Source organism: Lepidochelys kempii, chromosome 6 (genome assembly GCF_965140285.1).
Source record: "Lepidochelys kempii isolate rLepKem1 chromosome 6, rLepKem1.hap1, whole genome shotgun sequence".
Taxonomy (NCBI): domain Eukaryota; kingdom Metazoa; phylum Chordata; order Testudines; family Cheloniidae; genus Lepidochelys; species Lepidochelys kempii.
Window position 1 is genome coordinate 90,616,319 of NC_136385.1, and position 27,977 is coordinate 90,644,295.

A 27,977-nucleotide genomic window follows, 5' to 3' on the forward strand; every position below is an offset into this window, starting at 1 on the left:
AGCGCTGGCAACACTAAATTTGTGTCGTTCCCCTGCCACACACACACACTGGGGATGGCCAGAGGGAGAGGGAGGAGTTAAAAAAAAATCAAAGACGAAGCAAAAACCACAGTATAATTTTTTTTTTGAAAAAAACAACTCATGATTTTTGGGTCAATCTAGTGATTTTGGGGGAATCAGTCATGATTCTTTGAACGTTTAGGGTTGGCAATACTGCCTGATGGTGGGGCTGGTTGGGAGGACATTTCTACTGATGGGAGGGACACTGCAGAGTGGGACAGATGTAGTGGAAGCACAAGGGAGCAGGGTAGAGAGGGGACTCAGGCAGAAAACTAGAGGAAGGTTTGCCTGCTCTGGACCCTTATACCTCCAAGTGGTGGATGGGGCTTGGTGTTGCCTAGGTTTAAGAAAGTGCCAGTGTGACTATGAGGTAGGACTGTATCTGAGTTGCTCATGTCTAGTGTGGACACACTGACCCATTTGTGCACAACTGATTGAAGAGCAGACAGTGTAAGTCTCACTTGTAGACAAGGCCTCATCCTGCTGCATAAAGAACAATCCTGGTGTTTTGCTTTTGTCACAGGGTCATTGGTATGTTGTATACACACAGGGATCTGAATAATGACAGTCAGTCCTTTGAGGGACTTATGCAGTGGGGTTAGAGCCCTAACGTGTAACTCTGCCAATGGTTCTGATGCTAGGCAAGACACTCCCCCCTCCCTGACCCCTGCTTCTTTTCTCTGTGGAGGCAGCCCCTCCCTGTAGACAGACTTTCTTCCTCACTGGTATCTGATCAGCGCTCCAGGCAAGTCAGATCCCACTGATCGGGGAAACAAGAGCCACAAGGGATGCCACTAATGAAGAGTGAAGAATCAGAGACTCATTAACCTTCATGGCTCCACCATTGATTCCCTCAGCATGTCTGGCCTGCCACCAAGACTGGCCTGGGCTTTGGGTTGCCAATTTTGGTTGGATATATTCCTGGAGGTTTCATCACAGGACATAATCTTTAATTAAAGATTGAGCTGTAATTCCTGGAGACTCCAGAAAAATCCTAGAGGGGTGGCAACCCTACCCTGGACTTGTCACAGCCCCTCACTGCAGGGGGACGGGGATCCCCAGCATGTTCCTCCCTCCTCATTTCTGTCCCCTGCAAAGCAAATTGGTTAGATTCTATAAAAAAACAAAACCTTTGCATTAAAAATAGTTGCTTATTTAGGCCCTGAGGAAAAGGAAAACAGAAAGAAGCTGTGTGGTATTTAGATGTTGCTTGTAATTATTAGAATTGGGAGCACTGGCTGTTGGGAGTCTGAAAGGACAGGAAGGAGGGGGGAGGAGTTGAGAGGCTGGGAGAAAGCTACAGAGGGTGCAGCAGCAGCTTGGTAAAGAGGTTTTGTCATAAATATAAAGGGAAGGGTAAACCCCTTTGAAATCCCTCCTGGCCAGGGGAAAGCTCCTCTCACCTGTAAAGGGTTAAGAAGTTAAAGGTAACCTCGCTGGCACCTGACCAAAATGACCAATGAGGAGACAAGATACTTTCAAAAGCTGGGAGGAGGGAGAGAAACAAAGGGTCTGTGTGTCTGTCTATATGCTGGTTTCTGCTGGGGATAGACCAGGAATGGAGTCTTAGAACTTTTAGTAAATAATCTAGCTAGGTATGTGTTAGATTATGATTTCTTTAAATGGCTGAGAAAAGAATTGTGCTGAATAGAATGACTATTTCTGTCTGTGTGTCTTTTTTGTAACTTAAGGTTTTGCCTAGAGGGGTTCTCTATGTTTTTGAATCTAATTACCCTGTAAGATATCTACCATCCTGATTTTACAGGGGGCATTTTTTTATTTCTATTTACTTCTATTTTTATTAAAAGTCTTCTTGTAAGAAAACTGAATGCTTTTTCATTGTTCTCAGATCCAAGGGTTTGGGTCTGTGGTCACCTATGCAAATTGGTGAGGCTTTTTATCCAACATTTCCCAGGAAAGGGGGGGTGCAAGTGTTGGGAGGATTGTTCATTGTTCTTAAGATCCAAGGGTCTGGGTCTGTAGTCACCTAGGCAAATTGGTGAGGCTTTTTACCAAACCTTGTCCAGGAAGTGGGGTGCAAGGTTTTGGGAAGTATTTTGGGGGGAAAGACATGTCCAAACAGCTCTTCCCCAGTAACCAGTATTAGTTTGGTGGTGGTAGCTGCCAATCCAAGGACAAAGGGTGGAATATTTTGTACCTTGGGGAAGTTTTGACCTAAGCTGGTAAAGATAAGCTTAGGAGGTTTTTCATGCAGGTCCCCACATCTGTACCCTAGAATTCAGAGTGGGGGAGGAACCTTGACAGGTTTCCACTTTGAAAATAAAGTCTTGTTGAAGCTTGCTAGTACCTTGCTTGGTTGATGCAACATTTTGGCGATGAGGATGGATCTTCTGCCTCTGAACCCACCCGCACCCTTTCTGCAAAGCCCAGGTGAGCCTCCAATTGCTTTTACTACCTGAATCCATCTGTTTGAGACTTATCTGCTTCCAATCAGTGCTACAGAGATTTCTGAAGTAAGAAAGCATGCTCTGCTAATCCACTGCCTTGGAGCAGAAGGGCAGCGTATATTTTACACTTTTCTCCTTGCAGATGATAAATATGAGACTACACTCACTGCATTAAAGAATTTTTTTGTGCCAAAAGTGACTGTAGTAGCTAATCGCTACAGATTTCGCCAGCGTGAGCAGAAACCAGGGGAACCTAAAATGCAGTATATTGCTTCCCTGAGGAGTCTGATTGTAATTTGTGACTTTGGGAATATGGCAGATGAGATGATTGGAGACCAGCTCATTGAGAAAACAACCATGCTTCATGTAAGAGAACGCTTACTTCTGGAATCACAACTTAAACTAGGAAAAAGCAGTAACCATTGCTACTCAGATTGAGTCCGCTACAGCTGAAGCCAAAATAATGAGCATAGGTACAGGAGGCACAGTCCAGGCTGTGACTCCTTTGCAGAAAAATTCACTACCACTGCAGATACACAATTGCAAGAGGAAAACTAATGAAAAACCACTGAATCAGCAAATTCAAAATACAGTAAAAGCATGTTTTCACTGTTCCTCACAACACCTTGCAAGCTACACAGGATGTCCTGCAAAAGTAGCTCAGTGCAATCATTGCAAAAAGATTGGACATTTTGCTAAAGTATGTTGCAGTAGCCAGTTCAATCAACAGGTACATGCAGTTACAATACCAGATGTTCCTGTGCTGAGCATATTCCAGAACAGATAAAGTGCACTGTAAATGTTTCTGCCATACCCTCAGGCAAACCACACTCTATTCAGCTAATGTTGGACACTGGCTCAGCAGTATCTATACTACCTGATTCCATCTATCTGCATTACTTTAAAGATGTGCCTCTTTCTGAACCCAGGCTTCACGTGGTGTGCTATTTGAAAAACCATATTCCCGTACGTGGCTGCCTGCCAGCAATAGTTACTTTTGGTGATTGCTTGTAAATACAGAGTTCTACATTGTCTACAAAGGCACTCCTATCCTCGGCAGAGATTTATTGGCTGCTTTAAATCTCAGTGTAGTTAATGGATTAATTGATCTTCCTCAGCAAAGCACTCTTGCAGTACACACACCAATTTTAGCTGGGACCCAACACCAGGTTGAGGAGAAACTCAGCTGTGCTTATGGGTTTCTGCATGAAGTTAAAATGCAGAATAATGTGATGCCTGTATGACAGAAGTTATGGTGCTTACCATTTTCAGTCAGGGAAGCTGTTTCAGAGGAACTTAAAAAACTTGTTCAAAAGGACATTATTGAAGAGATCGACTTCTCGAAATGGGTTTCACCTATAGTAGTGACGCAAAAGAAGAGTTTGCATTGGATGACTTCATCGTAGTACCAACACAACAAGACATTGCACTGGAACTGGGGCTTGAGAGAGAGCCTGTCAGACCCAGATGACCACCTGGTATGTTACGTAGTATCTACAGTGTTTTCAGTGTAATATTTCTGCCAACAGTATAGTGTCTTGTTTCATATTTGTTCCTGTGGTTAGAACAATAATGTTTATTTTAATTAGAGTTTAAGAGAGGAGGGAATGTGGTGTTTAGATGTTGCTTGTAATTATTAGAATTGGGAGCACTGGCTGTTGGGAGTCTGAAAGGACAGGAAACAGGAAGGAGTTGAGAGGCTGGGAGAAAGCTACAGAGTGTGCAGCAGCAGCTTGGTAAAGAGGTTTCCACTTTGAAAATAAAGTCCTGTTGAAGCTTGTTAGTACCTTGCCAGGTTGATGCAACAAGCTGGCAGTTCTCATGTTCAGAGATAAATTCATTCCTGCCATGGGCAGGAGGCATACATAGATGCGATGGCATGTAGAGATTCACTCCAGTGTCACAGGGAGATAATACACAGACCAGTGCCCCCGAGTCTACCTGAGGAAGATGGAAGGCTTGGCTTGATCCTCTGACCCCAGTCCACCATAGGGATGTGTCCTGGCCCAATGCCTTGTCCCATGGGTTAGGGGGATGGAATGGGGGGATGGCACAGCTCAATACGCCTCATTCCCATGGAGGTAGGTGCTGAGCCAACTATGGCACAACTCACAGGGGGGAGCCAGCCTGGCTTGACACCTCTCTGTCCTGCAATGAGTCAGGGCGTGGCATGTGAGAGAGTGCAGGCCTTGCTTCGACAGGTGCTCCCCCAGTCCCTCACGGAAGAGAAGGACCAACGCAACATCCCTGGTCCTATGGAGGGAGCTCATCCTGGACTGACACCCATAGTCATATGAGGGGCTCATTATGTGACACAGAGCCCCCACAGCCTGATGTCCCCTACACCACCCAATGCTGTAAGGTGGAGGTGGCCTGGTCCAATGACCCCCCCCAGTCCTGTGGGAAAACAGAGCCCAGCCCAGCACATAACATTCCTGTGTATGGAGATGGTCCAGCCAGCGGCGCTCACAGGGAGGAGAAGGTCTAGCCTGACCTACTGGTCCCACTGGTGGAAGACAATGCAGCCTGATGCCCCCCACCTCCATCCTGCTAGAAGAGATGGCCTGATCTAAAGCCCAGAAGGCCCACATGGGGGCTTTACCTGGTGCAAGCCCCCTACTCCAAGTCTGACATATCCTGGATCCACAGGGGAAGATGGTCTAGCCCTACTCCACCCAGGCCTGTAGGATGGAGATAGTCCAGCTCAGTGCTCCCCAATCTCCCTGGGCTGACATCGCCAAGGGAAAGATGGACCTACTCACCAGCATATATGCCTATAGAAGTAGTTGGTCTGGCCCGACACCCAATTCCTGCAGGGGGAGATGACCTGGCCTGATACATCCCACTCCCACGGGGCTAGATGGTGAGCCTGCCTGCCTTGATGTGTACTAGTCCTGTGCATGGAGACCTAACATCAGTGCTGCCAATTTTCACAACTTCATCACCCATAACATGAGTAACATGAGTTTGGCCCCTGCTGGAGCAAGTCTCAGAGACACCCCGGCCTTCACGCCAATTTCAGACCACCCATCAGAAACTCCCCTCTGATTGGCTGCCTTCCCCACTTCCCTACCTCCTGAGAAATAACAGCCTATCAGAGCTGAGTGGGAGCAGATATGGGGGCTGAGGCACAGGCAGATATGGGGACAAAATTAATGTGGGGGCTGGTGGAACCAAATTGATATGGAGGTAGGGGACAGATGCATAATTATTTGCTGGGCTGTGGGATGGGTAGATGTAGGGCTTTTGAGGGGAAAACAGCTTTAGACTGTTTGGATTTGGGGAGAAGCTAGAAGCCCCACATCCTCAAGCAGCCAGTGAGAGCTCATGCACTTGGGGGCGGGGGGAAGGCGTGTCAAAAATCACTTTGTAAATTTGAGACATCTGGCAACACTAATGATCCCATGTATGTGTGTGCGCACACTCACACACAGAGGGGGTGGGCAAGGATAATTCAAAAATTGAAAGAGACAAAAAATATAATCTTTTTAAAAACTCATGTTTCTTGGGGGTCAAACATGGTTTTTTGAACTTTTGGGGTTGGCACTAGTGTAGGTGTCCGAATGCCTGAGACTTTTGGCCATTTTGAAGGGAAAAATCATCAGCATAGGAAAGCACTAGGGGGCAAGGCAGACCTGTCCCCCTCAATCCCTTTTGCCCCAGGGGCTTAGTTTATGTTCCATGTGCTTTAACTCTGCCAATCCTGGAACCAGTCCGGTGGGAAATACTCACATGTTGTGACCTGAAAAAGCCACTGGAGGTCACTCTTTTTCAAGAATTACTGAGGCTGCAGCTGCCCCTTGCCTTCCTTCTGGGAACCACTTCCAGTCTTTCTCCCTGGATTGCCCCAGCACAAGCCCTTAGAGATTATTATTATTATGTTCCCTCAAACCCAATCCCCTCAAGTGTGCTGGGTGCATCACAGACAATAAACCAGGACCCTGCCCCAATGCAAGGAGCAGACAGGGAATTCTCATGTTCCTTGCTAAGCTTGCATCCAGCTTCTCTGCCTCCTGTCTCTGTCCCTGTCCCTTTAGACACAGTCACTCAGCCAGGCCTCTCTACACCTGCCCCTTTAGAAACGCGTCACTCAGCCAGGCCTCTCTACACCTGCCCCTTTAGACACAGTCACTCAGCCCACCCACTCTGTGCCTCTCTCTATAAGATACAATGGCTCAGCCCAGCCTCTCTGCTTTCCTCCACCTGCCCATTTAATTACAAATTCTCCCTCCCTCCCCCCCCCCCCCCGACGGCCTTCTTACTCCAGCTTATATATTTCCCCAGTCTCTGGGCAGTTTTTAACTCTTGTGTTTGTAATTCCTGCTTGGTGCCTCAGACTCCTCTAGTTCAGGCAGCCTGCATAAAGCTGCAGCTCTGTTCTTACAGACTCTGACCCCTAGCCTCTTCCCCAGCTCTTCCTCCCAAACCCATTTTCCTAGCACAAAAATTTGGCATTGCTGATATCAGAGGGGCTTCTGGGACAGTGAAGCTGCAGCCCTGTTGTGTTCATGCTGCTGTTGCTGCTGGGTTCTCTGCCTCCTAGGAGCCTGGATGCACCTGGAAGGAGACGGTTGACAGGGATTCAGCCCCTCATGGTACCAGTAGAGACTATGTGGAGACTTAGGGCTCCAGAGAAGGCCCCTTCACTGTTGTGGGGACTGGGGGCTGCTGCCAATACATTTGGTGCTGTACACATGGTCATTCCTTTGCAATCACTGGGATTCCACTGTCCTCCCAACACCCAGAATCACGCCTGAGTGCCATAGCTGCCTCCTCTCTTCCCTTTCATAGATTTAAGGCCAGAAGAAACAATTAAACCATCTAGTCTGCCCTCCTGCATATCATGGGCCAGAGAATTTCACTCACATCCAGGGGCTTGGCTGTCAGCACATCCTGGTAGTTCTTCCTTTGCAACATCTCTGAGATCCACCATGAACACTCAAAGCTGCTCTATCTCTTGGCCTTCTCTCTCATCTGACTTCTCCCACCTTCTTCTCCCTGGCCTCCCTATATCTCATCTCACTGCCCCTCTGCTGCCACTTGAACACACAGACTCCCTTTTAAATTTTCTTGTGCGGCATTTCTGCTCTAGCACCATCTTGGGCTCATTTCCTGTTATTCCCCATCCTCCAGGCAAGTCTCCATCCCCGTCTCCCAATCCCTGAAACAGTTTCTGTGGTCTTGCACCAAATGACGAGGCGCTACTCATTGAAACCTTTGTCTTTCTACAAATCCTAGAAGCTACGTCACCCCCTGCAGTGAGAGTGCCAAAAACCCAAACAAAACTATCTCAGATGCAACCAGCTTTTTTCTCTCATTCTGCATAGGAATCTGGGACTTGGAGGGTAGGGACCCCTCTTTTCTTTATTGGGCTGTTCTCCACACCCTTCATGTCTATTATCCTTTCACTGTAGGCTAGATTTTGGTCCCACTATGGCCCATTGATGCTGTCCGCTGGTGCAAAGGGATTGGAAACCCCGGTCTGGGGGCATTCCCCTAGCAAAAGAGCAACACAGGGCCCTACGCTGCTCTCAGAAGAGGTGTGTTGGGGTGCAGCTAGTGGCTAGAAAGGGGAGTGGACAGGGTAGTTTGAACTCTGGTTATTCTGTGCTGTGGGACCATCCCTGGGCAGCTATACAATGCTGCTGTGCAATTAGGGACTGCTGTAACTTACTCCAGGAGCTGTGCTTGAAGCCACTTTTGCCTGGCCCTCGCCTTTGGTGTTGCATCTCCAGGGAGGTGCAGATCAGAATCTGGCTGTGTCTCTTCAGTCCAACTTTAGATGGGAAGCCCCTTGGGACAAGGATCTCATTTTTACAGTTGCCAGTAAAACTCTGGGCATGCTGTGGCAGGGCATAAATAGCAATGACAAAAAAGAGGAAGGCACGGTCCCCGCCCCAGAGAGTGTATATAAACAGCCCAGATCAACTTGAGTAACCAGCTGAAGGTGTGATCTCAGTCAGCAAAGCATTTTCATAGACTCATAATAGACCCATAGTTCTGTGGTGGACTGTGGCTAAAAGACTTCAGAAGAGTATTTTTAGGAGGATTCTGACTGAGGAGAGTGAGGTCATTTGGAACATAAAGGAAGGGAAATAATTACAGGTACAGGGGGCAGCGTGAGTGGGGGAGGCACAAAGTGAGATTGGGAAAAGAATTCAAGCGGAGCAGATAGTCAGGAGGCTTGGGTGGGGCCAGATCAATCTAGCAGGCAAACTGTTCCATTCAACCTCTAAGCAAGGGCAGGTTAATGATAGGACAAAGGGAAAGTGTAAGGTGACACAGGCCAGCCTGGATTGCTCCGGCTGCTGAGAATACAATCACCAGCCAGTTCTGGCTTCAGTGCAAGAGCAGTCGTCAGAATTCAGATTAGCATGAAGGTTATTCCAGTCAAACATTCCTAGAGCCCACCCCCTTTCCTCCCTTAGAAGGGACTGAATTTCCTTTTCATGTATCCATCTGGAACAGGCGAGAAAGCGTGTCAGAAAGAGACGGCGCACCTCTTGAGCTGTCTGCTGAGTGCAGATTTATAATCTGATGGACAGAGAGAGACCCAGCTAACACTCCACTCCTTCCCGCTCAACGCCACGGCTCCAGGGCAGACTGAAAGCACTTAGCCTGAGTTTTGTACCTAAAGAAGAAAAGCAGAGTTCTGAAGACCATTTCCTGCTTGTTGCAGAGTTGGGGAGCTCTCTTGCAACCCTGGATCATGGCCTGGCTGCTTCCTAGGGCTTGCTGCCTAAAAGTCTTCTGTCAATCCTCTAGAGGACCCTTTTCTTCTGGAATAGCTAGAGCTTGGAGTGGCGGGCCCCTGACTGCATATATGCCAGAAGCTGCAGCGTTCCCTGGATCAAGGGACCACCCAGGGCTGTACAAGGTGTCAGTGGAGCAGGCAGATGAATTCTGGGGAGCTCTAGGGAGAAACCGACTCATGTGGATTAATCCTTTTCACTCTGTACAAGACTGTAATCTACAGCAGGGCTGGGTGTCCTGGTTCCTGGGAGGACAACTGAATGTAGCAGGTAAGCAGGAAGCCAGACCTCCCCACCCTAGTTTGCTGGCCTCTTGGGGAACCCACCTGGTCCCAGCATCTTCAGGATGGATCCTTTTCAGTCTCATGAATCTGTTCCTGGGAATGCACACACCTTTAACTCCTTCTGTTAGCCAGTTGCTACTGGGGAAGTTCTATGGCAGCAAGAATTAGCTTTCTATTTTTAGACACTTTCTTGGAAGTGCACCAATCTGTCTTTCCCCTGCATGTGGAAATCCTAAACTGAGAGGAATAGTCTGAGGAACAAACATCAAAGAGGGAGGAAGGCAAGGGAAGAACGTGTGTCAGAGAGCGAGGGTGTGAGTCTAGGACAGCACCTGCCTCTGACCCCCACTTTCCCTGGCGTGTTTGTTCCCAGTCTTATTCTCCTCACACACAAATCCAGGAGTGCTCAACGGTGTCACTCAATCCAACACTTAAAGAAAAACTAGGGAGGTAGAGCTGAGCAGCACGGTCTGGTAAAAGGGTTCAAATGAGGGATGGTTTCTCAGATCCAGGCACAAGTTCAGCCAGAGGACGCCTGCCAGGAACGTTCCAATTGGCTGTGTGTAGTAGGTGTGTAGGAATGTGATTGGTTGTAGGGGAGCAAGTGTGTCTCATTAGGATGTATGAATACAGCTGGACCACCATGTGCTGTGAGCCTAGCTGCTCTCGCAAGCTGTGTCATTGGGCCTGGTCAGTACCCTTTTGTGGGAGTCCTCAAAGGTGCACCCATGTACTACTGAGGTCATCAAATAGAAGTTAGTGCTCTTCCCTTATCCATTATCAACGAGTGCCTCTTCACAGCGCTAGATAGCAGCACTGCCAACCCCAAATCACTCAAAAATCGTGAGTCAGGCCCCCCAAAATCATGAGATTTCAAAAATAAGTTTTAGTTCTTTTTTTATTTGCCTTCTGGTTTTTGAGCCTTCAGGGGTCAGTTTTTTCAAGCTTTTCTCTGGAACCATGAGGGAGAGAAATTAACTTTTTTTAAATGAAAGCTGAAAGTCTCACCTAATCGCAACTCTGGGAGCTGGAGCTCTACAACGAACAACATATGTAATTAGACTCCCAATAAAACTACAAGTGTTGGCAACACTAGTGCTTTCAGAGGAGCCCACTTTGGGATAAGATTTAAAACCAAGGTCTTGACCGCTTGTGGTCATTCAACATTCCAAGGAACTCTACATACCCCCAGAGTTCTGGCCCTATTTCATCTCAGGTGATTGCATTCTACTTCCCTACATTCCCTCTGCAGCGCTCCTCACTTCCTGTCCTAAACTGCCTTCTGGAGTGCTGCTGTCACTGTTTAATAGCTCCCTCATTCCACTAAAGAGGCAGCTGCATTTCAGTGGGAGGTGTAGTGTTCCCTGTGGATTGCTTACCTGCCACACAGGGTTGCTGAGAAATGACTGAGTTAATATTCATGAGGCACTCAGAGAGCCACCAAGGAGGAGTGCAGAGGGCTGTTATGGTTACTCAGGGTGTTTGGGGGCAGTTTCTGGTTAGGAATGTGCAGATTGTAAGTAAGGATGATGAGGATGGTCATGGGTGTGGCAGGAAGGAAGGTGTGGGAGTGGGATTGGGGTGGTGCTTCTGACCTGATGGCTGGTGCTAGCAATGATGTGGTTTAAGGGGTTGAATAACAGTCAAACTTACAATGCAGCCACCCTGATTGTATTCAGAAAATGAAGTGGCGAGCACTGGCTTTACTAGAATTGAAAATAGCTCAGAGAGTAATGACAGTCAATCTTCTCTTTCAGTGAATTGTCTGGATCGACATGTCCATATAGCCCCAGACAAAGTGGCCCTGATCTGGGAGAAAGATGAGCCTGGGAAAGAAGTTCGGGTTACATACAGGTCAGTACTTACCCCAATCCTGAGCTAGAGGAATTGAGCACAGAGGGCTGGTATGGTTACTTATCTGATTAAGGGACCAGAGTCATTTATCTCCAGCTCTGCGGGGCTCCCAGAAGGGAAGGGAAGGGAAGGGAAGCTAGCCCCATCTGTTCCCAGTTCAGAGAGGCTTCTGGGATGGGAGAGCTTCTAACTACAAGCTGGTTTCTTTGGACAGAGAACTGCTTGAGTTGACCTGCCGTCTGGGAAACACCTTGAAACGACAGGGAGTAAAAAAAGGTGACCGAGTCACCATCTACATGCCCCCATGCCCTCTGGCTGTGGCAAGCATGCTAGCCTGTGCCCGGATAGGAGCCGTACACACAGTGGTATTTGCCGGATTCAGCTCCGAGGCTCTAGCTGACAGGATCCGGGATGGTAAGAGCCTTCTTCACAACTGATAGGTGCTCTGTGCACAAATTGTCCCTTCAGCCTGGCCCCTTGGAGAACAATATAAACCCCTGTCAGCTTCAGTGACCAGTGGGGCTGTGGGTGTGGGGATTGTGCCCAAAGCTTCCTGGCCCCGGCGTTCTTACTCCTCCAGCCATGGAGGAGAGAGTGGCCTGAGGGAGTGGAGGAAACAAGTGAGCCCTGGACCACATGCTCAGGCCACCCAAGAACATCACCACAACTCCCCACAAGCTGTAGCTACAGACAAGCCCTGCCCTGAGAGACGGTTTGGAAAATAAAAGCTGCAGCCAGGAAGTCGACTGAGGGAGATGAAACGGTTTGCACAGGGATCGCTCATTCCCACGGGCAGGCCTGGAAGGAAGAGGCTTAAGATGCAGCCAGGGAAGTTCAGGTTCAATATTCAGAGACGCTCTCTAACCCTAAGCAGAGCTCAGCAGTGGCACATGCTGCCAAGGGACGGTGCTGGAATGCTGCTCCTTGGACCTCTTTAAGGAGAAACATCCCCTGCCCTATCAGGGATGATTAAGAAATCCTGCCATGATGATGCACGGCAGGGAGGAGAGGACTAAATACTGTATCCTGGTAGAGGGCCTCCCCTGATGCAAGGCTATTCACTAGGTCTCACTAGAAGCCTCTTCCAGCCCAGTGGATGCTATGCCCAGCTTCATCAAATTCAGCATTTTAAAAATAAGCTCCTAGAGCAGCAGGGTCTGTCAGGCCATTGTCTCTTGGTGTGGGGGCTTGAGTTCTCTGCCTCAACAGAGGGAGCAAGGGCCTGGAGTGCTGCCTCTCATCAAGTTGTATGAGACTTAATGGGACACATTAATGGGAAAGAAAGAGTTTAAAACTGCTGCTCTTATTTTAGAGAGGCCATGAAAACTGGAGATGGGAGGGGGAAGGAGAGAGAAAAGGCATGTGGGGCAGGGCAGGGTTAGATGTGTATCTGGAGCCGGGGGGGAGGGGGCGCTAGATATCCTGGTAATAATGATGGAGGGCAGAGGGGCAGCTGGGCTGAGGGGAAGGGCTGATCATGCTGCTGTTCATTTTCTTCTCTTTTGCCCTCTTCAGCGCAGTCAGAGACAGTGATCACTGTGAATCAGGGGCTGCGGGGGGGCAAGGTTATTGAGCTGAAGCAGACAGTGGACCAGGCCGTGCATGCGTGCCCACTGGTGAAGCGAGTTCTGGTTTCCATGAGGACTGAGCAGAAGGTTCCCATGTCAGAACTGGATGTGCCACTGGAGGAGGTAAGATGCCATATGGAGCTACCACCAACTTCCCCCTAGGGTAGGACATCTGCTCGAGGGAATCGGGAGAAGTGGTGGGGGTGGGTTTCCAGCCCAGCCCAAAGGACCCTGTTTGCACTTAGTTGCACTGGGGACATTGTTCTGGGGTAATAGCGTCGTGGTCCGAAGCTTAATGCCCAGGCCAGGAACCTTCCCAACAACAGTTGCCCTGCTTTCCAGAATGAATGAATGAGTTAATGTGGGGAGCTCTTGGAGACATAATATTCTCTGTGTAACATCAGGGGCTGGCAGCACTAACCAGAGCCTGCAATAGTGTGGGCAAGACCTTGAAAACTATCTGTCCATGTACCTCAGACCTGGCCTGTAGCACGCCCTGCTATTCCAGCCCTGAGCTCTCCACACAGCTTTGTCCATGCACCTTATTCCTGGCCTGCAGTACCCTTCTATTCCAGTCTGGGTGGGGCCACATTTACTGAGGGCAGTCCTAGCAGTCAGTGCTATACAAGGCATAGACCAGGGGTCAGCAACCTTTCAGAAGCCGTGTGCCGAGTCTTCATTTATTCACTCTAATTTAAGGTTTCGCGTGCCAGTAATGCATTTTAACGTTTTTAGAAGGTCTCTGTCTGTAAGTCTATAATATATAACTAAACTATTGTTGTATGTAAAGTAAATAAGGTTTTTAAAATGTTTAAGAAGCTTCATTTAAAATTAAAGTAAAATGCAGAGCCCCTCAGACCGGTGGCCAGGACCCGGGGTGTGTGAGTGCCTCTGAAAATCAGCTCACGTGCTGCCTCTGACATGCGTGCCATAGGCTGCCTACCCCTGGCCTAGACAGTGACGCAGGCTGTCTCTCTTGGTGTTTACGCTCCTAGTGAGGCACAATGCACCCAACGATGGTCAGACCTCAGGGGAGCAGCACTCATGCTTGCTGAAGAAGTATTTTGTTGTTAGCTCCTGGGTTCAGAACAACTGCCTCCACCATGTTTTGTACAGAGCGGAGCTCACTGTCTGTGCTCAACAAATAACCTAATTAACATGAGAAGGCTTCTCATAGAATTCTGTTATGGTGAGAAAAGTGACAGGAACAAATGGCCTCTTCCTACTCAGGAGATCTGCTCTGTGGCAGGGTTCAGCATTAGAGCTGCTGGCTCAGTGATTACAGCCTTTTACTCCTGCTGGCTACAGAGGCCTGGGAGAGGGAGCTGGAGTCTATTCTGGACAGGGCCTCAGCACAATTTTTAAGTGCGCCCCCAACTGCAGAATCGTTATTACTGGTGGTGATGCCGGAGCCAGCAAGAGCCAGCTTGACCCTCAGAACCCACGGGGAGTTTGTGGTGCCAGCATGTGGAAGAGAACCCCTCCGTTTACTTGAACACTTGATCTGGCAAGAGTGAAAAACAATAAACACTGCTCCCATTGGTGCCATTTTGATAGTCACTTTCCAGAGTAGTTCTGCATTTTAAGGAGCCAGCTGAATGAAGAAGGGGTGAGCGTTTGGGAGTGGGAGGGAATTCAAAGCTGAAGGGTAGCATAGAAGAAGATGCAAAGACATGATTAGGAAGCTAAGGAAATAGAGGAGGAAATGAGAGCAAAGATGTTGATGGGGCAGCGTTCTGTAGGGCCTTGTGAGCGGGAGGAAAAGGACCTTAAACCAGATGTGGAAGGTGAAAGGAAGACACTGAAGGGCTCTGAAGAGAGGTGGGTGGCATGGTCACAGTGGCAGCACCCATTCTGGTATGTACTGGAGAGGATCAGGCAGGGAAGCAAGAGCAGCAGAGGCTGCAGCAACGAAGATGAGAATTGACCAATTGGACGAGACATTAGCCATATGGAAGGAGAGGAAGGGATGGACTTGAGAAATGTAGGAAGGAAGAAGCAACAGGATTCAAGAGCCTGAATGTGGGGAGAGGGGTTAGGATCTGGTTTGCTAGAGTGCTGTCCCAGCCTCCGCAGTGCTATCCCCCTGCCAAGCAGCGTTAGCCCGTCACCAGGCAGCAGAGGAATAAGCCACAGTGGGGTTCATTTCTCTGACGTATACAATGCTTTCCATTCAGCTCTTCTGGGCTTAGTAAATGACTAATGAAATGTAAGGTCAGAGCAAGTGTGGGGAGAATGGAGGGAAATCTGGGGGCTGTGAGGAGATCCTGGAGCTGAGTGAGAACCACTCTGCTTTGTGTCATAGGAAATGATGAAAGAGGATGTATGCTGTGAGCCTGCTGCCATGGAGAGTGAAGACTTGCTGTTCCTTCTCTACACATCAGGCAGTACTGGCAAACCCAAGGGGCTGGTCCACTCCCAGGCAGGATACTTGCTCTATGCTGCCATCACACACAAGGTAATGAGGCCTAGACACAGACACCAGGGATGTCGGGTCAAGGCGTACAGGCAGCAGAACTACCAAGCTATGATGACAAGATCATGTCTCTACTATTTGAGCTAAAGCACAATCTGGGAGCTGCTAATGTTATTAGGGGTCCAGCTGCTGGAGAGCAAGACGGTTACTAGGAATGGAGCAGGACTGAGTCCAGACAACAGGGGGCACCAGTGCATGTTCTAGAGCAGGTCAATTATTCATTACTTATAGTAGCACCCAGAGGCCCCAGGTAGACCTGGGTGCCCTGTTCTGCTGGGCACTGCTCCAACCCTTGGGAAGAGGCGGTCTATGCCTCAAAGAGCTGCCAAGATGACAAGTGAGGTAGAAAGGGGGGGAGGAGCAGCAAATGCCAGCAAGACACAGGTTTTATATTTACAGTCATTTATGTTTAAACATTTGTTTTTTCCTTCTTCTGTCCTCGCCACGCCCTGAGCCAATCGGTTCAGGGAGGGTGCTCTACCCACAGAGAAAAGCATTGCTCAGACACCCAGCCAGTTTATTCCAGGGGATGGAGAGGGAGAAATGGCTGGTATCTTACAGAAATATTCCAGCCTTTTCCTTCTCTGCATAAGCTCTGTTGCAATTTAGCCAGCAACCTGCTTACAGGCCGGCAATGGGGAATACAGGATATACTTACAGAGAGAGAGAGAGATCTCCAAGCCCCCTCTCCCCTGTGTTCTGAGCTTCAACTACCCCTAAGCATACATGAGAGTGAAAGCTCTGCTCCTGAAGAGAGCCCCTAGAGCACTAAAGAGAGGGGTCCATACTTCAATAGAGCAGAGGTAGCTTTGGGAAGAGGAAGCCCCTAAAACAGACAGCAATGTCCCAGATTTTATTCCAGTCATTAGGTTGCCTGTAGGCAAGACCTTTGAAGATACATCTACACTTGGGGGGAAAAGCCCCACAGCAGCGAGTCTCAGAGCCTGGGTATACAGACTCAGGCTCATGCCACGCCACTAAAACTAGCTGTGTAGACATTCCCGCTGAGGCTGGAGCTCAGGCTCTGACACTCACCCTCTTCCCCCGGGCTTCAGAGCCTGAGCATGAATGCCTACATGGCTATTTCTAGTGCTGTAGCGTGAGCACTGGGCACCCGTTGACTTAGGTGCAGAGACTCACTGCCGTGGGGTTGTTGGTTTTTTGCTGTGTAGACATGAGAGAGAGCTGGAGACCGAGCTGCTGGGAGCTCACGTGCTGAGCCACACTCGTGTTCCTGAGACAGCACAGTACTGGGCTGCAGAACAGCCCTCCAAGGGAAGTGGGGAAAAGTCCATTGCTTGAGACAGTTCACCAAGCAAACAGCTTCCAAGTGTAACCCACACACCTCCTGGGTGTGGTGTTCTGTCCCATCTAGTGGCACCAAGACCACTTAGAGAGAGAGAGAGAGAGATTAATGAGTCTGCTCTACAGCCTTAGCTAACAGCCATGTGGCTTTTAGCTCATGCAGTAGATGCTCATGCACTAAGCTCCAGAGGTCCCAGGTTCAATCCTGCCCCCTGACCACCAGGGCCTGTCGGTCTTACACAAGAGCCACCCTTCTGGCTTCTCATGAGACAAGTCCCTTTCTAAACACCTCAGTGTGGGCTCCTTAGCCATGGGCAAGCTCCCCCTATACCTGATCCAGGGACCTTCACACCTCCACCCAGGCCCTCTTACCAGAGGGCTCCAGTCCTAGCCTTGGTGCATCTAGCATTCATGTGAGGCCAGATCTGGTGACTTAAGTCTGAAATGCCCTGTGTGCCTGGAGGTGGGACATGTGGAAATCAGGGAGCCAGTGATTGGACACAGAACAAAGCAGCGGATGTTGCCCCAAGACAGGAATGTGGGAATGAGGCAGCACTGTCCAATTCCAACACAAGGCCACTTTAGCTCCAGCTGCTCTGGAAAACATGACCAGAGCTGGAATGAATTCCGGCTCGTTTTCCCCGGGTGGGTTCAGCAAGCTGCTGCTGCTTGAATACTCTGTTACTTTAAACAGAGACTAGCTCAGAGGACAGCGAGTTTCCATTACAAACACACCAGAGCCTTCCTCACCCCTGGAATCCTCATCTGTCACCCTCCTGTCAGCGGGGCCCACTTTGCGGGGAGCTGCTGGAGCATTGCCACAGCAAACCTAATGGCAGCTAGAGCATGTTAGTAAGGGACGAAAGGCTTTTAAAGTATTGTTGGAAATGGCGGATCCCAGAGCAACCGCCAAGAAACAAAGGGCTTCCAAGAGACATTACACCAGGAAACTTGCTTGGTGGGAAACAGATGGGAAATGGAGTAAGAGGAGCCAGGCCCAAGTAAAATACAGGTTTCACGCTCAGGGCCAGCCCTGCTATCCAGTTACTTTAGGACATTCTGTCCCTCCCCCTACATCCAATGAAATGGGAGGGTGTGGAAAATAGCAAGGTCTGAACTCCGGCTCCCTGTGCTGGTGCGGAGCCAGGCTTAACTTGCGGAGAGGGACAGAGGGGTGTCCGCCTGCTAGCCCTGCAGAGCCAACGCCACAAGAAGAGAGGGGTTGGAATCGAGTTTGGCTTGCAGAGCAGCAGTGCAACTATTTGTCCTTATTAGAGAGTGTTGTGAGGTGGAAGGAGCCCAGTTCTGCTCACGGGGGAGTTTGAGGGCTGGCAAGTGGAAAGAATTTTTTTTTTTTTTTAACTGGCAAATCGATACACCACTGTCACATCCCCTCTGACTCATCTCCTCTTTGAACTAAATAGTCTAGCCTCTTAGAGAAGTCTTCTAGGCCTCCACTCATTTCTATTTCTACTGTACCTGTGTGTGACGTGACAAGCAATGCTGAACACAACTTCAGCTATGAACTTACTGTTGATTTGTCTAATGGCAGTATCACATGGTCAGTTCAATTCATTATACAGCCTAATAACTTGTTTGCACAAAGCAGCTCTTTTCCGTGAGTCAATTTAGAATCCAGCAATGTGAAGGAGTGGTCCAAATTATTCATTCCAACAAACATACCCTTGCCCTTGCCAACAGTGAATTTCATCTGAAATCATGTTGCCAAGTCTACCTTTAGAAGGGTCTTCTGGAGTTCCTGACAGTCCTCAAGTGTTGACTCCAGTAGTAATGGGAACTGGCTTGTTTGAATTTGCATCAGGACCCTGGCTCCTTTCCTCAGCACAGGACTGAAGCTGCTTTAGTTATTTATTTCTTTTTCAGCAGGGCCCTAACCAGGACTACGGCTCCATTGTGCTGGGTGCTGCGCAAATGCAGAATAGGCCAGTCCCTGCTTACAGGCTAAACAGGGACAAGCTGTGACAGATTGGTGTAGCAGAGAGGGTGGGAAGCAGTGACTCAAAACAATTTGGGAGTCATGGTGGATAATCAGGTGAACAGGATCTCCCAGTGTGACAGTATGGCCAAAAGAGCTAACGGCATCCTGGGATAAACAAGGGGATCTCAAGTAGGAGTAGAGAGATTATTTTACCTCTGTATTTGGCACTGGTGCAACCGCTGCTGGAATAGCGTGTCCAGTTCTGGGGTCCACAATTCAAGAAGGATGTTGATACATTGGAAAAGGTTCAGAGAAGAGCCATGAGAATGATTAAAGAATTAGAAAACATGCCTTATAGTGATAGACTCAAGGAGTTCAATCTATTTAGATTGAAGAGAAGATTAAGGTGTGAGTTGATGACAGTCTATAAGTACTCACGCGGGGAACAAATATTTTATAATAGACTCTTCAGTCTAGCAGAGAAAAGTATAACATGATCCAACAACTAGAAGTTGAAGCTAGACAAATTCAGACTGGAAATAAGGTGTAAATTTTGAACAGTAATTAAGCATTGGAACAATTTGCCAAGCCTGTGGTGAATTCTCCATCAAAGGCAATGTTTAAGTCAAGATGGAATGTTTTTTCTAAAAGACCTGCTCTAGGAATTATTTGGGAGAAGTTTTATGGCCTGTGTTACACAGGAGGGCAGGTGAGGTGATCACAATGGCTCCTTCTGGCCTTGGCATCTATGAAGGGAAAGACAAGACTGGCAGAGACAGGAGACTTTAGTTATAGATCTCTCCCACACAAGAGCTGCTCTGGCAACCTCTGTGGTAGGAGGGGCCCTGTCTCCAGGCTATAGCTCTTGCTCTCTTCTTTTTTTTGCACAGTATGTGTTTGATTACCACGATGGGGATGTCTTTGGCTGCGTAGCCGACATCGGCTGGATCACGGGGCACAGTTACGTGGTGTACGGCCCTCTGTGCAACGGAGGTACCACAGTCCTTTTTGAGAGCACTCCAGTGTACCCCAATCCTGGTGAGTAATGAAGTTCAGAAGAGCCCTGGCCTCAGGGAAGGGCAGCCGAAAGAGGCTGTGGGGCTGAGGGACCAAGGATCCTTCTTCAAAAATGCTTGGCAGCCATTCTGCTAAAACTGTAAGAAGCTATTAGAAATGCATGAATGTAACCCTGCTCTGAAATCTCTGGCAAGCAGGGAAGTGACCCTGGATGCTCTATACAGAAGAGAGAGAGGCCTGAAATTAATTCCCATCTCAGCCCACATACCAAAGACTCCTGCCCCCATGGCACGAGTTGAGTCCCTATGTGGAGCTGAAGAACACACTGAATTCCTCTCACACCCCAGGGGAGGTGGTAGGAAACCATCTTAATCATGGGTGGAGCAGTAAGGAGAAGAGCAAATCCCTCCTTCTCTGGAGTAGTCTCTTGTGTATTACATGTTTGGGAAGTCACCTCCACATGGTAGGGTCCTGAGGGGGATGCTAGCTGTGCCCTTCCCTGCCGCAGAGAGCGCTGTGGAGATGGTTATCAGGAAGGGCTCTCAAGGAAGGAAAGAGCCACTGCTGCTGCTCCTGGTGTTTATCCTGAGCTAGGTTGGCCTGGCTACAGCAGGGGTATGGAAGCAAGGAAAGTATTGGGATCAGGGTGAATGAGCCAATTCTAGAGGTAACTGACCCAGTTTCCTATTCCAGGGCGTTACTGGGAAACAGTGGAGAGGTTACGAATTAATCAGTTCTATGGAGCACCCACAGCAATTCGCTTGCTGCTGAGATATGGGGACGAGTGGGTAAAGAGATACGACAGATCTTCCCTCAAGACCCTTGGATCAGGTTGGTACCAGGTGATGGTTCAGGGCTGACCAGACTACCACTCTCAGACTCAGTTCCGTAGTGGGCTGGATTAGAGATGTGTGTTGGGTCAGTACTTCGCAGTGAGAGAGAATATACCACCAAGGAGAAGGCCTATTAGTTGGCCCAGGTCCATGATCTTGATAAAGCCAGTATGTCGAAGGAAATCGGAAGGAGAAAGATTTTTCTGAATTGTCCCTTAAACACGATTCATCTCCCTTTCCCCTTGCAGTGGGAGAACCCATCAACACAGAAGCGTGGGAGTGGTACTTCAACGTGATTGGGGATGCACGGTGCCCAGTAGTTGACACATGGTGGCAAACTGGTAAGAAGCAAAGAAGACCCCTCCCATTACAGGCACTTAAGCAGTTCCCCAGTCATCTCCCCATCTTAGGAGGTGTAATACCCATCTGGGATTGTTCAGCTTGAGGCAATTATTATTTAGACATCACCATAGATGTGCATGGCCCATTGTAGCCAAGTGCCCAGCACAGGGAGCCTTTTGGCCCCACCACAGGTCAGACAGTTAAATAAATGATAGGATTTAAAATTAACCTGGAGAAGAGACGGTAGGGACCAATCCAGCACTGGACTAGATGAGCAAGACTTTCCATCTCTAATTAACAATTTTTTCCAGCCACCTCCAGACAGCAGAGAGCCTTGCCTACAGTAACCCCTGCATGGGTACGGAAGCAGCTGCATTAACCATGCAAGACTTAGGGGGGAAGGTGGATTTCTTAGCAGTATTCCACGGCTTTCGCTTTGACCTAATTTCATGGGTGTCACCATTACATTTACCTCAGAAACAGGAGGCATCTGTATCTCTCCCCGTCCATCCAGCCCTGGAGATGAGATTCTTCCAGGCATGGCCATGAGACCACTCTTTGGGATCAGCCCTGCCCTCCTGGATGACAAGGTAACTTACAACCATCAGTCCAGAGGTTCTCTTAGCCAACGTTCCCATACTGTCCCCTCTAGGAGGCAGAAGCTGGAAGTAGAGAACTTGCAAGCTGCACCTGTCTTCCACCCCCCCCCACCCCCAAGGTCATGTCCCCCTCCCCACAGATCCTCCTATTTCGAGCAACTCCAGCAAGGGAGCTGGTAGCAACCCCTTGACATCTCAGCCTGTGTTCCTGCACCATTCTCTATAGCACCCTGTCCTGGGAGAAGTTTGGAGGCTCGCCTCAGAAATGCTACAAAGGTATTTTCTGGAACAGTGGTTTCCAGCTCCTCAGTAACTGAACGGATGCCATGCTAGACTTACAATCATAGCTGTAGCTATATGCCAGTGCCCAGGGAGCCTGGAACACACTAGGGGAAGAAGATCTGGACAAGGGCACAGAACAAGCTGGGCCTGAGTGAGAACTGGCTTCTGTCAGAAGCAATGGACCAATACCGGGTGTTAAGCAGCAGAGTGGGCTACACATGCACATCATCTCCCTGCGGGTGGTGTGAACTAGATCCTCCCCCACTGCTCTCCATGTCTCTCCCCGTCAGAAGGTTGTGGTGGGGATGTGGCAGGTAAAACTAGACCCAAGACTAAGCATGAAGGTTACCCTCAGCCCCAGTCATGACCAAGGGTATTATTTTCCAGGGAAATGTCCTAACACAGAACGGCGTCTCTGGAGCCCTCTGCATCTCTCAGGCCTGGCCAGGAATGGCACGGACAATTTACAATGACCACAAGAGATTTCTGGAAACCTACTTGATGCCTTACCCAGGTAGGATTTGCAGGGAAGGACAGAGGAAGGAGCACAGCTGATCATGGATTGGAGACTGAGTGCTTCTAGAGCCACATGAAGAAGTGTTTTATGGCAAATGCACTAGACTGGCACATGGGAGATCTGGGTTACATTCCTGGCTCCAACAGACTCACTGCAACACTTTGGATAAGTCACGTAGCCTCTCTGTGCCTCAGTTCCCCATCTGTAAAATGGAGATGGCTCTTTCTTTCTTCCACCCTTCGCCTGTCTCATCTATTTGGAACATAAGCTCTTTGGCACAGGGACAGCTCCTTACCATGTGTGTATATATAGCACAAAGGGATCCTGATCTCAGTGGGGACCACCAATTGCTTCTGTAATACAAATGATGTCAGCTCCTGTAGCAATGAGAGAAAGGGAAGAGAAGAGTGTCCAGACCATGGAGGGCTGCACTGTGGCATGTGTCCCAGGCTTGTGGGAATGGGGCTAGTCCAGCAATGGAGCATGCACCCCTGAATTAAGGGTGGTAACGGAGAATGCCCCTGAGCTGTAGAGCTGGGAGAAGCCATGAGGTTGACTGGGAGTGGGGAAGTCCCTTTGCTGTGAGTTTAGGGGGGGCATAGTATACAGGGGGATGGTGTTGATGTGGGGAGGGGTGTACCTAAGCCATGGAGGTAATGGGAATGGGTAATGGGAAGAGAGTGTAGCTAGCATGGGCTAGCTGTGAGAGACTCACGGTTCTGATCATCACAGGATTTTTCTTCACGGGAGATGGAGCCTATCGTACTAGCCAAGGATATTACCAGCTGACAGGACGTCTGGACGATGTCATCAATGTCAGCGGGCACAGGCTAGGCACCGCAGAGCTGGAAGATATTGTGGTAAGAGGCTTGGGCAGAAAGAAGTGGCAAACATCTGACCCCTAGCTTATAAGCAAGTCCAAAGAGCTGAGGTGGGGAGAGCCTCTTCAGGGAGCAGAGCAGGGGCACAGGGGCCTCCAAGTAAAGAAGCCATGAAACACTGAGTGAACATAGCACCTTGGTATCATGCCCGAGTTTTCTGCTCCAGCAGGAGGCTTTGTAGGGAATGGGGCAGAAGTTCTACCTGGAGCAGGTAGGGTGGAAGGAGCAGTTCTCTCATCTCTACCACTCCCACTCTGATTTCCAACCAACTCTAGAGCTATCCAGCTGGGATAGTGATCACAACATGCAGCCATCGTTTCTCAAGTCACATTAGGACTCTTCCCATCACAAGTTCCATCAAGCTAGCTACGAGTATGTACCTGCTGCTTTACTGGGTAGGGGGCAACCCCTTCTCCCTGCAAACACTTCAGGCCTTCTTACCTTTCTGTCAAAAAGCCCAGCACAGGGCTGCACTATGGTAAGTTCCACTTTCCTCACCAGCATCAGACGAGATGGCAAAGTATTTAGCTCCAATATCACAACTAAGCTGTTCTAATAGCACAGGCCCCAGCTCTATCCTTGCACTCAAGGGAGAGAAAAAGGTTTATTTGGAGCTCAGGCTACAGCTAGGTGAATTCAGAGCATCATGCAAATGTAGGGGATTATTAACCCTTGGAGGCCCCCACTGTTATGTGATTGGAGTCTCTCAGTGCTCTTTGGAGCCGACATGTCCCTGGGTTTGTAAGCAGGGACTACCCAGTGAGATCTTGTGAACAGGTTACTGGGTCCTGCTGCAGCAGGGGTGGGAGGAGCAGAGTGGGTAGTTGCCACTCACAGAGGTAAGCCGAGCTGGAAGGGGAAGCAGAGGTGTCAGGCCTCTTCCCTACACTCTACTGTGGCAGGTAAGTAGGAAGAGGGCATGGAGGCCACCTTGGGAGCTCCCCATCTCTCTGCCACATACCAGGCCAGTGTGGGGCAGGACAGCCTGCCAGGACTGCTGAAGTGACATGCAGACATGTTTTGTTCCAGAATCAGCACAGAGCAGTGGCAGAGTCAGCCGTGATCGCCTTCCCTCATGAGATCAAAGGAGAAGGTGAGGGGCTCTGATTCCTGCTACTGCAATCTCTGTAATGGGCTTCACAGCTGCTAGGGCTAGTGGTGGGGGGGAAGAGTCATTCTCAGGGTGACTGCATACCTGACTTGTACTGGGGCATAGGGACACAGGGACCACACTCACCCCTGCGGCACACACAGTAAGCTTTGTAGGACACAGAGTATGTGGTGGGAGTCCCCGCAAGAGCCACATGGCTTTGAGCTGGAAGGGGGCAAGTCTCTGGTAGCATTACACTGCAGGGGCTTGCAGCTTCAGGCAACACAGGACTCCCTCCAGGACATCTTCAGGAGGGAGGTCCCACAACTTCATTGGAGTAGAGGAACTGTAGCCTTGTAGAGGAACAGTCTCAGCTTTGGTGATACCATTTCAGAGATTCACTTAGGTCACAGACACACCATCTCAGCCCCTATCATACTTCAGGTTGCATCTCAGCCAGCTGCAGAGTGCTTAGCCCTGCACTGGACATCTCCCTGAACCATGGCTTAGTGCATGGATGAGTAACTCCATCTTTTCCCAGGAGCGTATGTGTTCATTGTGCTGAAGAAGGGGACTGATATCTCTCAGGAGAGGCTGAGCAATGAACTCAAGGAGCTGGTCTCACAGAAGATTGCAAAATACGCAAGCCCTGAATATGTTCAGGTAACAGCCCGTAGGCCTGTTCCTGCCCATACTACACCCTGTATGCCCTCAACCCTGTCTCAACAGCATGGCGGAAGCCCCTTCCCCACTGCTCCCAGCCCCAGATGATACAGCTTAGGGCTCCAGCGCTTACTCTGCTCCTTTCTGCCACAGGTCACAAAGCGGCTCCCCAAGACCCGTTCAGGTAAGATTATGCGCCGTGTCCTGAAGAAGATTGTAGAGAACAAGGCAGATGAGCTTGGGGACCTGACCACCTTAGATGACCACGAGGCTGTAGAGGAGATCATCAAGGGGCACAAGCGCCTCCTGCAGGAGGAGCAGGGCCAGTAACATGAGTGCTCTCTGCTCCCCTTTTCTTCACGCTTCCCACCCCCATCAAATTTGGGACCTAGGCTAGAAAAAGCCAATCAGCAGGCACCAGTAATTCAGCTGAGATCAGACCTTTATTTTTTACACCGGCACTGAAGACCTTGGACTAAACCTCCAAAGCAGACCGCTCCTCTGAGAGGTGACCATGTCTGGGGGCAGTAGGAGTGAGGGGGTGAGGAAGGGGGTCCTGCTTCCTCCCTGAGAAGCAGAAGGCCCTAGTGAGAAGCCACCATACCCCTCCCAGCATCTGGATAACGAGAAAGGAGGCAGAGGGGGGAGGTTAGTTAACCCCAGATTGGAGGCCTCTCTTCAGGATGGCTCCCAGCTCCAGCATGTCCATGTAGAACACTAATCGCTGACACTTTTCCGGCTGCTGCTCCAAACCCACTGCCACAGCACTGTGTCTGTGTAGGGGAGGGGTGGCGGTGCAGACAGAGTCGGCCTTTCTTTGGAGTTTGAGAACTGCAGCATGGGGTGCAGGGATCAGGTGCCTGCCAGGCTGCACAGGGAGAAGTTTGACCCCAGGGTCTCCCCTGGCCATACACCCCTGCACACCTAGCAGGAGGAGAGTGGGTGCACTGGCTCTGCAGGCATGAGCCTGGCTGACCTGCACCTCCCAGAAAGGCTGGCAGCTCAGGGCAGCACTGCCCACCCCCCGCCCAGCTGGCCAGAGGCTCCAGCCCAGCTTCCACTCACCCCTGCTCTGGTAGCCCAGGGCCACCAGCTTGTGGCACTCGGACGCTGCATCCTCAATGCCCTAGGCAGTCGCCCACGTAGCCCTCGTGTAAGGCCAGCCCTAGTGCAGGATGACAGGAGGCGGTGGCGGCTGCTGCCTGGCACCAGCTCAGGCTTCTTGATGAATGCTGACACACATACCCCATGCGAACAGGCCTGGGATTTTCATGCAAAATGCTTCTAGTGAGGTTCACCCTAGGGTGAGACGACACAAACTCCATGGACTAATCCACCATGTGCTGAGCACGACCCTGAACAGAATGAGGAGACATGGGCCCTGTCCATCCAAACAGATTCCAGCCTCAGGCCCAGATGATAATGGTCCCTGTGGAGACTATGGTCCTTTCTGAGCCAGCATCACACTGCAGTCAAATGCAGGCAGCACTGGCCCTGCCTTTGCATAGCACCAAATGATGCCTTCTCCTGGCACCCAGAAGTTCCCCCACTCCACCCAAAGTTATCCCCTCTCAAAAGCAGCAAGAAGAGGGGCTCCTTCTGCTCCCCCTAGCACGATAGGCAGGAAGAGGGAATCAGATGCCAGGGGAAAGGTTTGGGGAGAAGCCCCTCTCTGGGAGGGACAGAAGCCTCCACTCTCAGCAGCACCCAACAAGCAGCAGTTTGGACAACAGGCAGAAAGAAAAGACTCAGCCCTGGTTCCTTCAGTAAAATCCAGAAACCATCACCTTCCTCCCTGAATACTTATTGGCTCCTGGTGGCTCTGCAGTTCCTACAGTTCTACTAATCAGGTATCTCCTGTGGTGCAGGTAGTTTCTGCAGCTCCTGGGTAATTAACCAGTCTCAAGCCTCAGTACGTTGTTCAGCATCCCTCACTGGCTGGGAGCCTCCTCACTCTCTGGGTTCTTGTTAGTTCCCATCTTCCTCTTCCGGAGAGTTTCAAAATCCAGCTGTGAAACTGCAATTCAGCAACACACAACTGAGTGCCTTGGCTTCAAAGGGGGGGATCCACTTCCTCCCCAGGAGCTGACCCATATACACCCCACCATCTCTCTCCCTCCCTGCCCAACTCCATGCCATCCACCCACTGACAACATATGCCTCGCCCATTCATCCACCTGCCCTTCCCTGCCCTGTTCAGTCCCACATGCAGTCCAGGAGCTAACAGGCCCCACACTGCTGATGGAAATAGGTCTGCCACTCTCTGTCTCACCTTTTCCAGGCTGGTGCGATGTCCCACACTGACTAGTGTCATCCCCAGCTGAGCGCAGGTGCAGTATAGCTCATTCTCCACCTCCTCTGTCAGAGCACTGGTGGCTTCATCCAACACTGAGAGCAAAGCAGAAAGCCCCATCAACATGGCATCATCCAAGGACTACAACCACTCAGGCTAGCTAGCCAGCCCAACCAATCCCTGCCCTCGAGCCTGCTCTTCCCTGTAGGTGTGGATTCTGAACTGAGCAGCTGTTGAGAACATTGCTCACATGCTGCATGGAGCTGGCAAGGCTGAAACCTCCATGGAGGGACTCTTAGGCAAACTACAAAAGGTACCAGAGAAGCAGAGTAGGGACCTTTGTTCACCGCTGGTCCCAGCTCCCAAAGCTACTATCTGCTGAAGGGGAAACCTGGTCTTCCCAAAAGGACTCCTACTCCAGCCAAAAGAATGCAGCTCGCGTCACGTACCCCCTCCATCACAGCCAGATGCCAGTGAGTATCACCGGGGTTTGTCTTTCCCTAAGAACCTTCAAACACCTTATAATCTGGGGAAGTCTCCCCTATGAGAAAGTCTCCAGGGCTGGCGACATTGGGGAAGCTAGAACCCCAGGCCCATTCACTCCACAAACTGGACCTCAATTCTGTGGCAATGTTTCTGAATTCAGCTACAAGCTGGTGGGGCAGACTGGAAATTCTGCAGCCATTTCACTTAAATTAAAAATGAAGAGGTTTATTAATACTACAGTCCTGGAGTCCCTGGGGTATTGGTTAGAGATTAAACTGAATTTATTTTACAGACTCCATAATTTTTGTTTTCAATATGCCAAAGATTT

General features: G+C 49.8%; 2 protein-coding genes across 10 annotated transcripts in view; one reads left to right on the forward strand and one right to left on the reverse strand.

Annotated features, from left to right (window-relative positions):
* The first annotated feature begins 8,842 nt into the window (after positions 1-8,842).
* LOC140913193 (acetyl-coenzyme A synthetase 2-like, mitochondrial) lies at positions 8,843-27,950 on the forward strand. The gene is made up of 14 exons (XM_073349159.2): positions 8,843-9,490; positions 11,262-11,358; positions 11,573-11,772; positions 12,874-13,049; positions 15,232-15,384; positions 19,537-19,684; positions 20,357-20,494; positions 20,745-20,837; positions 21,316-21,428; positions 22,107-22,233; positions 22,969-23,096; positions 24,147-24,210; positions 24,749-24,870; positions 25,024-27,950. The coding sequence occupies exons 1-14, from the start codon at positions 9,178-9,180 to the stop codon at positions 25,198-25,200; spliced, it is 2,049 nt and encodes a 682-aa protein (XP_073205260.1). The 5' UTR covers positions 8,843-9,177; the 3' UTR covers positions 25,201-27,950.
* ABCD4 (ATP binding cassette subfamily D member 4) overlaps positions 25,295-27,977 on the reverse strand; it is a 34,550-nt gene continuing 31,867 nt past the window's right edge. For 7 of the 9 annotated variants that reach the window (XM_073349150.2, XM_073349153.1, XM_073349152.2 and 4 more), the window contains one exon: positions 26,896-27,258. In XM_073349150.2, the coding sequence (XP_073205251.1) occupies positions 26,924-27,258 (335 nt within the window). In that variant the 3' untranslated portion in view covers positions 26,896-26,923. The other 2 variants (XM_073349158.2, XM_073349151.2) reach the window with 1 other exon arrangement.

Coding starts and splice junctions, on each gene's coding strand:
- LOC140913193 (XM_073349159.2), top strand. CDS start 9,178: ATGGCCTGGCTGCTTCCTAGGGCTTGCTGCCTAAAAGTCTTCTGTCAA. Junction 20,495..20,744: donor CCTCAAGACCCTTGGATCAG/GTTGGTACCAGG, acceptor TTCCCCTTGCAG/TGGGAGAACCCATCAACACA. Junction 21,429..22,106: donor CTGCCCTCCTGGATGACAAG/GTAACTTACAAC, acceptor ATTATTTTCCAG/GGAAATGTCCTAACACAGAA.